The following is a 14,296-nucleotide window of genomic DNA, read 5'->3' on the forward strand; positions in this document are numbered from 1 at the left end:
GTTTTACACCTTCAGGTGTAAGGACTATAGGTCCAAAAACATTACGTTTATTTAGCGAATCCAATTCAACCTGGATGGCATCTTTCCATTTTATCCAATCCTGCCGATTTTTACATTCACCAAAAGATTTTGGTTCATGATCTTCATTATCATTTATGATGTCGATTGCCACATTATAAGAAAATATATCATCAATTTCTTCTATATCTTTTCGGTTCCATATTTTTCCAGTATTAATATAATTGATAGAGATTTCATGATTCTCGTCAGTTTGTGGTTCTGACAAAACATTTTCATCATCATGTGTTTCTTCAGGAACATCATTCTCTATTTTGTGATCATTATGTGTTTCTTCAGGAACATCATTCTCTATTTTGTGATCATTGTGTTTCTCTATGAATTTTCTTTTTCGAGGATTTTTATCCTTGGAACCAACTGGCCTTCCACGCTTCAGGCGTTTAATGACATCATGACTATCTTCAATTTGTTTCTTCGGAATTTCAATTCGAGCAGGGGCATTTGCAGCATGTATATATGATTTAGTTACCCCTTTTGTGTCTGCAAATGCATCTGGTATTTGATTTGCTATTCTTTGCAAGTGCACAATTTGCTGTACATCTTTTTCACATTGTTTTGTTCTTGGATCCAGATGTAACAATGATGATACATACCATGTAATTTCTTTTTCGGTATGTTTCTGTTCTCCCCCTAACATTGGGAAGATTTCCTCATTAAAATGACAATCAGCAAAACGTGCTGTGAACACGTCGCCTGTCTGTGGTTCAAGATATCGAATGATCGATGGACTATCATAACCAATATAAATTCCAATCTTTCTTTGAGGTCCCATTTTCTTTCGTTGAGGTGGTGCAATAGGCACATACACCATACATCCAAAAATTCTCAGATGAGAAATGTCTGGTTCTTTACCAAATGCAAGCTGCAATGGGGAGTATTTATGATATGCACTTGGTCTGATGCGAATTAATGAAGCAGCATGTAAAATTGCATGTCCCCATATAGAAATAGGGAGCTTTGTTTTCATAATCATTGGTCTAGCAATCATTTGCAGACGTTTAATCAATGATTCAGCCAATCCATTTTGAGTATGTACATGAGCAACAGGATGCTCAACAATGATTCCCATAGACATACAATAATCATTGAAAGTCTGGGAAGTAAATTCACCAGCATTATCAAGTCTAATTTTCTTGATTGTATAATCGGGAAATTGATTCCTCAATTTTATTATTTGAGCAAGTAATCTTGCAAATGCAACATTTCGAGTTGACAATAAACATACATGTGACCATCTGCTGGAGGCATCAATCAATACCATAAAGTATCTGAATGGTCCACATGGTGGATGGATTGGTCCACAAATATCACCCTGAATACGTTCAAGAAACATTGGTGATTCAGTTTGGATTTTGGCTGGTGATGGTCTTATAATAAGTTTTCCAAGAGAACATGCTTTACATTGAAACTTATTATTCTGAAAGATCTTCTGGTCTTTCAATGGATGACCATGTGTATTTTCTATAATTCTTCGCATCATTGTTGAACCAGGATGTCCTAATCGATCATGCCAATTGGTTAATATTGAAGAATTATCAATTACCATGTTTGATTCAATGGGACGTATATGTGTATAATGCAATCCAGTAGGGAGCATTGGTAGTTTTTCAATCACATATTTCTTTCCTGATTTATATGTGGTAAGACACATATATTTCTCATTCCCTTCATTCATTGTTTGAGTATCATACCCATGGGAATATATATCATTAAAACTCAACAAATTTCTTTTCGATTGTGGTGAATATAAAGCATCATTGATCAAAAATTTTGTACCATTAGGTAACAAAAATTGTGCTTTACCACATCCTTTAATCAAGTCTACAGGACCTGATATTGTATTCACCGTTGTTTTTGTTGGTTTTAGTTCCAAGAAATATCTTTTATCTCGGAGGATAGTGTGCGTTGTACCACTATCAGGTATGCAAACTTCAGCTTGGTTCGTAGCATTTTCCATATTTGAACTTCAAAAAAATATGCAATGAAATAAAATTATTGACAATAAAATACAATACAATATAACACACTATAAAACATTATCATACGAATACATAAAAAATAAAATATTTTACATATTTATTCCACCATCAAATTGATCATTATCTGAGAAATCAATCAGAAAATCTCCAGCATCAAAATGAGTTGAACCACTCAAAGGTTCACTGTGTTCAGTAAAGTTGGTCTCCTTTTCTTTCCCCTTTATTGATTCTTTATAAAGTTTACAAAGGTGCTCAGGGGCTCGACAAATACGGGACCAATGTCCTGGAGTACCACATCTGAAACAAGAACTTTCAAATCTTTTTGAGTGATTCTCATTAACACTCATATTCTCTTGATGCCTTTTCGGTGGGTGGTTTGGGACGTTCTTTTGAGATGAGTTATAGAAATAACTATCTCGATTATTTTCAAAACCACGGCCGCGTCCACGACCACGACCACTTCCACGTCCACGTCCACGTCCACGACCACGACCACGACCTCGATTTTGTCCTCGACCAAAATCTTGTCTGTAACTTTGATTTTGGTTTCCAGGTTTAAATTCATTTTTGCTTACAGCATTTACTTCTGGAAATGCTGTTGATCCAGTGGGTCGGGACTGATGATTTCTCATTAATAGCTCGTTGTTCTTTTCCGCCACAAGAAGACAGGCGATGAGTTCAGAATATCTCGCAAATCCACGCACTCTATATTGTTGCTGTAGTGTTATATTTGATGCGTGAAACGTGGAAAATGTTTTTTCAAGCATTTCCGATTCTGTAACCTCATGTCCACAAAATTTTAACTGCGAGATTATTCTATACATCGCTGAATTGTAATCACTGACTTTTTTAAAGTCTTGGAATCTTAACATATTCCATTCATCACGGGCGGTCGGAAGTATAACTTCCCTTATATGTTCAAATCTCTCTTTTAATCCTTTCCACAGAGCCATGGGATCTTTTTCGATGAGATATTCACATTTTAAACCTTCATCAAGGTGTCGTCGTAAAAATATTATAGCTTTTGCTTTTTCTTGTGATGAAGATATACCATTTTCTTTAATGGTCTCGCTTAGACCCAATGACTCAAGATGCATTTCTACATCAAGAGTCCATGGCATATAGTTTTTCCCAGTAATATCAAGAGCGATGAATTCGAGCTTTGCCAAGTTTGCCATGGTGGTACTAAAAATTACGATGCATTTTATTAGTTAATGAATATTGCAATACAAAGTAATGGATAAACAACAAGTACAAGTATTCGTAAAAATAAAGAAAACACACGAGGAGGATATTCTCCGATAAATACAAGACTGGTGAGTATGATAACCAAAATAATTAAAAATAACCTCGTGAAAGCCATCTTCTTTTTTTCTTCGAAAATTTGATGAAGAATAATTTTTAGAGAAGAAGAGAAAGTTGGAGTGATTGAATGTATTTGTGAGATTGTATTTATAGAGCAAAAACTAGCCGTTTTGTTACCGTTTATTACCGTTGGTGTATAAGAAAATAAATGTATGTATTTGTATAATTTTATGGTAATAATATGGTGTATATAATATTAGTCATATTTAAATAATTATGTATATCATATCACATTATTATAATTAGGTGTCATAAGTTATTTTGTTTAAAAAACCTTATAGGCTTTTATACTTGTCGTATCCCTTACCGGGAGTGTGGGATGTCGTCTTAACATCCTCCCAGGATTTATAACAAGTTTTTGAAAAAATTATTTTTATTATTTCTAACAATAACATTATATTATATATTACATATATAAACAATAAATAAATAACAGTAAAATAAATATTATTACTTTTGTTACCTTTTTCTTCTGTTCGGAGCTTGGAAAAATATGGAGGACTTTTAGAGCTTCGTGCTGATAACGTGTTGTGAAAAAGTAAAAATTTACGGTAAAAAAGTAAAAATCTCAAACTCTCAAAATTATCACACTACACACTTTATAATATTTTTCTCTCAACTCAATTGTGATTTTCTTCACAAATGAGAGATCTATTTATAGAAAATTTTTACAAATAATCCAAAAATAAAATACATCATTACCTACATCATCACACACTAATTTTCAATATTCAACACCTAATTTTACCTAATTTTCAACATTCAACATTCACATTTTCAACACAAATATTTAACACATTTTTAAATAATTTTTCAACATATTTGATTTTTTTATTGTTTATTCTAACGTGGTGGGTTTGAAATTTTTATCTTTCCTGATATGATAAGAAATCGTCCTCAAATTTCAAACTTTAATATGATGGGTAAATCTAGGCATGACAATGGGGTGGCATGGAGCGAGATGGAGGCGGGTTTGTCATCCCTATTCCCGTCCCGAATTCTATCTCCACTCTCGATCCCTGTATTTGACAAAAACTTGTGTGAAACGGTCTCACGAGTAGTATTTTGTGAGACGGATCTCTTATTTGTGTCATCCATGAAAAAATATTACTTTTTATGCTAAAACTATTACTTTTTATTGTGAAATACCGATAGCTCACAGATTAAGATCCGTGAGACGGTCTCACATGAGACCCACTCCTCGTTTTTTTGGGTTCGGGGAAACCGCGGGGATCAAATTCGCATCTCGCTTCCATCTTCGTTTCAAAAACATTAATGACACAACACGAAGACAGGTACAAAGATTTTCTCAAGCCAAAACTTATTATTATCTATTACTATTAGTGATAATATTAATATTAATAATAATATTTATATTATATTGTTAATACTAATAATAATATTATTTTATTATTAATATTATTTTCGAGACGGGTTCGAAGATAGAGATAGTAATCCCATATGAGTCTCGAACTACTTCAGGGATTTTAAAAACTTCCCGAACCCGAAAAAAATCGAGGATCCCCGTCACCGTTTCAGGTTTTCCCCGCGGGGCTCCAAACTCATGGGGAAAGTTGTCATTCACTGGTAAATCCATTATATAGATCTTATTTTACGACATAGATCCATGCCTATCATGAACCCGAACCCGAAAACGTACAAACTATACGCGACCTCGCCCAAAAATTCACGGACGTATGATGATTTTGGATCTAAACCTTTACGAAAGGCCATACTCAACCCAAATTTGCCTCTTATTTTTTTCTCCATATCATTATTGTTATAAGGTCTACATAGTTATGGAGTACACCCACCACCACAAACTTGCCTGCATATTAGAGCAGTATTTCCTTCTTCATAGCTCATGCTGACGAGTGATCATGGTTTCATCTAAATACTAGGTTGTGACAAGTTTTATCACACGGGTAGGCGCAGTCGATGGCCTTGACATTTGCTCGATCAAAATACCAGTTCCCGACCGCAATCGCAATTGCCTGCATGTTGCGTCAAGAAGTTACTAGAGATGGTACCCTGGTTTCGATATTAGTACTCAGAGTCACTATCAGAATAATTATTTGCATGATCGACACAAGTAGATGTACAAAATAAGCTACCAAGTTTTCAAATAGTAAAACATGTTGAAACTAGTGTCTTATTACCAAAAGTTATAATCTATAGTGCAACTCAAATTTTTTAAAATCGTATACAAACTAAAGCATCATGTTTTAACCGTTTTTCGAGTCGGGCTAATAATTGCTCTCCTGAGTTTTTATTGTGACTTGACCCACAAAGTGCATACGATTGAAATGTTTTCATCATGAGTCGATCAACAACGGGTGATTCGATGGTTAAATTTGAGTGGATGAGTAACGCTTTCTACACAGTATAAGTTGAAATGAATACCAAAGAGTAGCCACATCATTTTTTTTACTGTGTGAAAACCTGAAGAGGGGATTCAATATATCAAATGAATTCTAAGAAATAACGGTGTTCACTGCTTACCTTGTTGCCAATTACTGGAGAGCCATCTGCAAGCCAAGTATCTTGCCTCTCGGACTGGCAGTGAGCAAAACAAGAATTTATGAATAACCCATTTCGTGGGGACGATGAAAAGCCTTTTACAGCATTCAGCATATGATACCTAAAACCTGCTCCACCAATAAATTATTAGAAAAAAATGGAAAGAAAATGCTTAACAAATTCTAGCAGAACTTATCCACCTTGCAAAAATTGGATTTGGGATGTGGAACATAGTTCATTGTTCATTTTACAGCCACGCCAATTGCCATGTGGATCAGCGGTTGGAGGAGCTAGGCTTTCTTGGACCTAAATACAAGAGGAATAATAAATTTTGATGCATTATATATAGGTTTACTCCATGTACTAAAGAGAACCGATGAACAGAAACTGCGTCCTACCTGCCATGAATCATAGGCCGCGTTAAGAATAAATAGAGGGGTTTTAATGTTGGCGATTAAATTCTGAGGGAAGAAGCACTGCAAGGGAAAGCATTAGTAAAAAGAAGGATAGCACAAGTTGCAAAACAAAATAAGATAATGTCCGTATAGAAGCATGAGGCTCACAGAAGTAGGATCACGTTGGTTGGTACAACTGCTTGGCAGGTTTTGGTGAAAGCCCTGATGAAATAGGTAACAAGTTATATACCAAAGGAATAGAATTCGAAGAAAGCCAGCTTGTTTACCATTCAAAAACGTTTAAATACAAATGATGGTATCAGAACATTCAATTTCTTGCCCATACCATTACAAACCCATATTCCTAGCCTTATGTGCAATGCCATAACTTCCTACATATCATACTTTCATCAGTTAAATTCCTTATTAAAGTCACATATATGTAGCACGAACAAAGAACCATGCCCATCAAATTAATGTTAAAAAAACATCAAACATGAATCCTTCATCTAATCATACATGTACATAAACATGAAATAAGGAAAAATATTGATATCGAATATAACAAAAAGGGCTTCAACATCATTAGTACATGGGGACAGAAATGCTGAAATTTAAATTTAATTAAAGATTAAGGAAAATTAGTTCAATTGAATAAACACCTGTAATCTAACAACACCAGCAAAGAAATTTCTGATTGCATGCCCACCAGATACATCAACGCTGTAAAAAAATTAAAACATATTGCCACAAAAGAATGGGAAAAAGAAAGCCCTTGGGCATAATAGTATAGTTGGACAAAAGAAAATAAGGAAAATGTAACAGAATTTACGCATCCATAAATAATCCACCATCGCTCAAACACTTCACTTTAGTATTTCTCGGGAAAAAATTCCGAAACTCATCACAGTGCAGTATGGAAGCCAAACCACCCGCTGAACAACCCGAAAGAAGTGCCTGAAATGCTTTACATAAATCAAAAGGGAATATCAAACCAGAAAAAAGGAACCCAAAAAGGTTGCAACCGAATAAAACAATTTTTATTACTTGGTGAGCATTGTGCATTCCTTTGGACATAAGTTCTTCTATAACTGCAAGCCAAATGCGTTGACCTCTGAATTGCAACCCTGCAGCCTGCAGAAACATGTTTTATATTACCTGAGAAAACACAATTGAAAGCTTGATGCAGGACTGAGAGCATGGCTGTAAATTTCTAGTTAGCAACAATGCAACAATTTTTAACTGCTCATCAGCTCAATTATTACATTTCAATTGTTGAGCCACATGGACATAGCCATATGCTGTGGTACTCCCTTTCGTCCCATAAAAATACTTTATTTCACATATCAAAATTTTGGAAATTATCAATACACAGCACATCTTTCATTCTTTAAGCCATTATAAACAACCAGTGTCCAGCTACTTCGGTATGATGTCAGTATATGTCAGTATCTTCCTAAACACACATCATCTAGATAGCTGAAACAAAATTTGAGAGGCAAAAGCATGTTTATTTTTGCCTGATACAACTGGTGCAAACATGAAAAAGCAAGACCAATGGTATGTGCCATAGTAAGTCGAACTGTGAAATCATAGATGAATAATTATATGGAAGATAATGCTACAAACCTTATTTTCAGCATCTCCAGCAAAGGATCCTCCATCACAATACCGTATCTTTACTCTATTCCAGTTAAAAAAATCTGCATGTAAAAAACTAAGATGACAAAATGATGAAAAAAGCTGGTATTCATTTCACAGTTCTATTGAAGACGAAATTATGAACCTGGATTTTCTTCAGCCCTGTTGCTAAGTATCCCTGTAAATGGAAGTTGTCTTTCAAAATAGGTTGAAGACCCTCGATGTGTCTTTTTGCGATATACACACGATCTAATACTGTTGCACCATCCTCCGCCCTGACACGCACCTCAGCTGATAAGATTCATGTGTACACGTAAAAAAAATTATAGCTATGTATGGTTTATGCCAACCGAAAAAGGAACTTGAAGTCCCAATATCATAAACTTAAAGCATGGTTAGTCTTTTGGCAGTAGGGAGAAACTAAAATTTTTATTTTTGCTTTATCTAAGGATCAATCACTAGTTACTTCACAAGATAAATTAATTTTTTTAAGGTTTCATAGAAGTTTGAAAAATGTAAACCTAGACAGGTAAGAGAAGTAACCTTGTATATTTTAATATTTTTATGTTTGAATATAATGATTTCACTTCAATAAGTGACACATAGCTATTTCACGTGCAAATTTCATGGTTACATTAATACGAGCTTCATAGGCTTTTTTATCAAAGCTACAAGAATATAAGAAATTAGAAGGTGTGAATATGATGCTAATTATGGACGCTGAGAATCTAAATAAACAAGAGTGGTTCTAGAGTCTGTTCAACAACCAAACACTTGACATGTAGTTTTCTTGTTAACAAAATATTTATGATTACTAACTGAGTAAAGGCACGATCAGAAGTAAAATAGAAAAGTGAAATGAATTTAAATGTAATTATTCACAAAGTTGAGATTGTGAATACACCTCCAACTGGATGAGCCAACTGTTTACTCCTGCCCCAAAGCCATGATGCAAGTGATAGCCAGGTAATGTTCCATCCAAACATACTGTAAAGTTTATGCACCAAGAATGAGGTCAATCATACAACTAACTTATTGTTTATCATTTAAATTACTTTTAAAATAATAAAGTAGTGGACCATTATAGATTAGTACAACTTTTCCCAAAGACCATAATTCCTAATGTGCTTAAATATCTCCAAAAGATGGCATATCTATTATCGAAAACCGAAGTGATTCAGCTACCCATTGCATTAATCTTGTTGAATCCTCAATCTAACATTATACTTATATATGAATAATTTTATGTTGCGGATTGAAATTTAAGGTGAAGCCCTTTTAATAGTGATCTTATAATGTTTAGCTTATTTGATCTTTAATGTGTTGGGTTTTATAGCATTTATAGATTGACGACTAACTCAATTTTTATGAGGAGATTAAATGGAAATGAAAAATATAAATGGAATGGTTATTGTTCTCAAATCACACCTATTATTATATTCTACCAAACACTTTAGTGTCACAGGTAAAACGGTGAGAAAGTTAAAAAATAATAGTTATTAATGTTAAAGGATCATCTTTGGAAAATCTTTGACCTAGTAGTAGGCTAAAAGTACGGCTTCAAAGAATCATAATGTGAGAACATAACAAAATCAACTCAAGCACTCCAAGAATCATGCGTTAGAAAAGAGAAAAAATGACGAACACACTAAAATCACTCTACTTATTACTATCCAAAAAACACCACCACAGAAATCTAGCTTTACAAAATTATGAAAGAAAAGAAGAAACATAGATTGAGATCCAATGCATAAATATGAAAAACAATGGCTGCAAGAAAAACTAAAGTAAAAACAAGAAAATAAATTCAATGCCAGTTACAAGTTTATCATGAAAATTAACCCCAAAGAAAAAAAATAAGGAACTTCAAACAAAGCAGAAGAAGCCAGAATTCAATAGAATTGTCACACACACGTACACACATACGTAAAGAGAGAGAGAGATATATATATACCAGCGCCTTTGGCAGCAGCTCCATGAACAAGAGTAAGACCCACCATTAGAGCATTTGAAGGGAGAGCTGAAACAGACATTCCATAAACACTCTCCAAAATTGACACGGACTCCAAGAACGAGACATCCGTTCTATTCTTTCGAAAAAATTCATCAAATTCAAAACTTTCAACGACACAGTTTCTCAAAATTAACACAGAAAAAATCACAGCCCAAAATTCCAAAACCCTTCCCATAACCTTCAATTTCCCTATAATTTGCAATGAAATTAACAAAATGCACCACTACCCAAAAATTATATAAAAGCAAGAATCTTTTTTCTTAAAATGCATTTATGTTAACGAATCACGGCAAGTATAACAAGTGTCCTGGATCAAAAATAAGGGACACCTGTAAACAGCCCAACGACACCAAATACATGAAATGAGGCACATAATTTGTGAATCTGGTTATGTAAAGAGAACCATTGTTTCTTGGGAAAAATTGGGTAATTTCTTGGAGATCTGAATAGAGAACTGTTGTTTTCAGGAAGCAAGAGATTTTATACCTGCCGGGAAGTTTGAAGATTTTTATAATTATTTCATTTTCCCCGTGACGTGACGTATGTCTAATATTTATTACTTAATTAATATTTACTTCCAACCTACATATGCATTGTGTGTGTAACGTCACATAAAATAACTTATCTAATTAATATGTGTAAAGGTGAAAATGAATCTAATATAATTTAATATAATTGAAGTTTCAAAAATAAGGAAAAATTTAAGGCAAAAACTTATGTGAGATGGTCTCACAGGTCGTATTTTGTAAGACGGATCTCTTATTTGGGTCATCCATGAAAAAATATTATTTTTTATGCTAAGAGTATTATTTTTTATCGTGAATATCGGTAGGGTTGATCCGTCTCACAGATAAAGATTCGTGAGACCGTCTCACAAGTCACAAGAGACCAACTCAAAATTTAAAGAATATTTTCAGAAATATTTTGATAATATGACATTTTGAAAAGAAATTGAAGTACGTAGTGGACTAGATTATATTGAGTAAAAAGAAGAAGATAACAGAGATATATTAGTTGGATGATATTTTATTACCATTAAGGCGCGCTCGCTTGGTTCGAAAGATAAAGTTATTGAATTATTATGAAAAAAATGATAAAAAGAGAGATACGGAAATATAATATATGGTGACCAAATAGAATTATGTTTGGTGTGAATTTTTCATGAGATGTGATAAATTAAGGATTATTCTGATTTATACCAAACATACCTTTGCATCGGACGAGAAAAGAGAATGTCGACTTCTTTTATACTATGAAGAAATTAATTAAAGAGAAAAGTTCTAAAGAATATGATAAAGTTGGTAGCTTCGTGAAATAAAATAACCTCAAGTTGTAAAAATGGGTGGTTTTGAAATCAAAACCTTCCCCGCTTGACATATTTCAGGTTTGAACCGAACTTGAAAAAATGATCAATAAGATAATATCATTTTTGTTAATACGAAGAAAAATATATAAAATATAAACAAAAATATCAAATAACATATAATAATATTCAAAATATATATAATGGACTCAAATAACATAAAAAAAATATCCTACAAAAAACACTTTATGCTCCACATTCTATTCAACTATTAATTATTCTATACATTTATTTAAAATTGAATTGCTTATATTTATTTACTAGATTCATATCATCAACTTTGATTACTTTCTTAAATTTTCAGTTTTGAAGATGAGATTTAATGTCTGATTTGCCTCACGTTGTGGATGATATCCTCGACTATTCTTTCCACAGAGGTGAAAAGGAATGACAAGGTATTATTCAAATCTACCGTTTCAACAAAATCCATCTTCTAGAAAATCTTTCCAAAATTTTCAACTCCGATCTTGTTTTTCCAATAAGGGATGCTTCGAGGACTCATCCAACGAAACCAATATTATTAAGTCACCGTTTGATTCGTGTGATATGACAAGTAAATGATATATAATAAGAGTGATTATAAAATAAAAAATAAGAATAAATAACACATTATGATAAATTATATGTGTTGACATGATTTTAACTTGCTTGATTATTTTTAATAATTATTTACTAAAATGTCCTTATCATGTAGTAATTAGTAATATATTCTTAAAATGATTGAATAAATAAATAAAATTTTTAAAATTAATTGATTTAAAAATTAAAATTAAATTAAAATATTATATACACAAACAAGATGATAAAAATAATGCATACAGTGCGGGCTGAACGGGCCTATGACAATCTTAATTATGCACACCAAACACATGATAAGCGAAGGATTAAAAATCAATCATCCCTTATCATGCACACCAAATAATGTCTAAAATACTTAACAATAAAAATGAAAATAGTCAGTTGTTCAAAATTCAAATATTCCATAACCCTCGTCTAGAAAACAGACAAGTTCCACGCATGCTTGCAATGTCTTCTTCTTGGCTGAATGTGTTCCATATAATCTTCTCTCAAATAAGAATATTATAAACTATTTTTTTAAAAAGAAATGGAATTTTCTAATTAATTAAATTTGATATAAGATATTTTTTTAACCTGATCAAATATTTTTTTTTAAAGAAAATGACATACTCGAATTTATTTTAAGATTATTTTCTTAAAAATTAGTTGACCAGGTTGATTTTACAAATTTCTCCTATATATTTCTACCAAGTTAACAATAGTCTTAGATTGAATCGGACACATAACTATATTTTCTCAAGTCATCATATTTATTTATTTATTTAAAATTAATTAAATAGAAGGTCGACTTCTACAAAGATATATAAATAATCCACCCTAGCTCCTTTAATTCCCATCCCAAACAGCCTCGAAACATTTTCATTACATAATCTTTTTGTTTCAACAATGGCTGCTGCTGCTGCTGCTGTTGTGTTCAAGGTGCTAGCAATCATGTGTGTAATGATGGTAAGCCACAGAGTTTATGCAGATCCAGACATGCTAAAAGATATTTGTGTTGCTGATCTCACTTCAGGTTAGTAAATATCTATCTATCTATCTATTATGCAACGTCATGTAAAAAATATAGAATAAATTGGTCACGGAATCTGGTCCTGTTTGTTTAATTTATTTGATTAACATGATTTACTGGTTACTATATTAGTTGCACGGTACACATATACGTGTGTGTATAAAATATAGAATAAATTGGTCACAGAATATCGTTTTGTTTGTTTAATTTACTTTATCAATATGATTTACAAATTACTATGTTAATATAGTGATTTATCGAATACGTCTAAAGATAGCGACTGTACAACGGATGTTTTAATGAGCTAGATTGATCAATTTAACATAAACAGTAAAAATCAATTATTTATCAAATTTATTTATTTGTGAAATAGTCACAATTTATCATATATTACCTTTTGACTCCGGATAAATGTAATTACATTTTTTATGCAATATAAAATTTAACAGCAGTAAAAGTCAACGGGTTTGCGTGCAAGTCAAACGCGACGGCGGACGACTTCTTCTCCGCCGCCCTGGCTAATCCCGGCATCACCAACTCCTTCGGCTCACTGGTAACCGGAGCCAACGTAGAGAGAATCCCAGGACTAAACACCCTCGGCGTCTCCTTCTCCCGCGTGGACTACGCCCCCGGCGGCATCAACCCGCCGCACACTCACCCACGAGCCACCGAGATAGTCTTCGTTCTCTACGGCGAGCTGGAAGTCGGCTTCATCACCACCGCCAACGTCCTCTACACTAAGATCATTAAGAATGGCGAGATATTCGTCTTCCCTAAAGGTCTCGTCCACTTCCAGAAGAACAATGGCGTCATCCCGGCGGCCGTGATCGCCGCCTTCAACAGCCAGCTTCCGGGGACTCAGTCCATCGCCACCACATTGTTCGGGGCTTCGCCGCCTGTGCCTGATAATGTTTTGGCGACTGCCTTTCAGATTGACACTAACGAAGTTCAGATGATCAAGTCCAAGTTCGCACCCAAATAATCATATCATATATGGAGATTTGAACTTTGCGTTTGGTTTAAATAATTTGTTTTCATTCGTATACGTTATAATAAAATTTCCTATTTGTTGCCCAGCATTTACAAATAATAATGAATTAGCCATCGGCCGTAGGCATTTCATAAAATAACGTTATAAATAATACAAGAACAAGTTGAGATAAGAGAGGAGCCAAAATTTTCTGACTTCTTTTGGTTTAAATTAGCCATCACAATTGCTTGCAATCGAATCAGTAGCGGGGAACATGCAAATTGATTTGTACAAGATAAAGATAAACTAGTATGGTTGAAAAATAGAAAAAAAAAATAGTCTCTCGAAAAAGTTTGATAGAGTAAGTAACGTTTGATCAACTA

The 14,296-nt window shown here is 33.4% G+C and overlaps 2 protein-coding genes across 2 annotated transcripts; one reads left to right on the forward strand and one right to left on the reverse strand.

Moving 5' to 3' along the window:
• Positions 1-5,158: 5,158 nt before the first annotated feature.
• Positions 5,159-10,466, reverse strand: LOC140969890 (pectin acetylesterase 10-like). Its single transcript, XM_073431410.1, has 12 exons — positions 9,933-10,466; positions 8,883-8,965; positions 8,124-8,253; positions 7,967-8,040; positions 7,385-7,471; positions 7,170-7,294; positions 7,000-7,060; positions 6,506-6,559; positions 6,341-6,418; positions 6,143-6,248; positions 5,925-6,070; positions 5,159-5,416 (listed from the first exon to the last, which is right to left on the reverse strand). Exons 1-12 carry the CDS (start codon positions 10,165-10,167, stop codon positions 5,309-5,311), a joined length of 1,287 nt encoding a protein of 428 aa, XP_073287511.1. The 5' UTR covers positions 10,168-10,466; the 3' UTR covers positions 5,159-5,308.
• Positions 10,467-12,763: 2,297 nt separating this feature from the next.
• On the forward strand, positions 12,764-14,047 carry LOC140969899 (nectarin-1-like). The gene is made up of 2 exons (XM_073431420.1): positions 12,764-12,946; positions 13,393-14,047. The coding sequence occupies exons 1-2, from the start codon at positions 12,820-12,822 to the stop codon at positions 13,923-13,925; spliced, it is 660 nt and encodes a 219-aa protein (XP_073287521.1). The 5' UTR covers positions 12,764-12,819; the 3' UTR covers positions 13,926-14,047.
• Positions 14,048-14,296: the final 249 nt, after the last annotated feature.

This window comes from Primulina huaijiensis, chromosome 2 (assembly GCF_012295235.1).
Source record: "Primulina huaijiensis isolate GDHJ02 chromosome 2, ASM1229523v2, whole genome shotgun sequence".
Taxonomy (NCBI): Eukaryota; Viridiplantae; Streptophyta; class Magnoliopsida; order Lamiales; family Gesneriaceae; genus Primulina; species Primulina huaijiensis.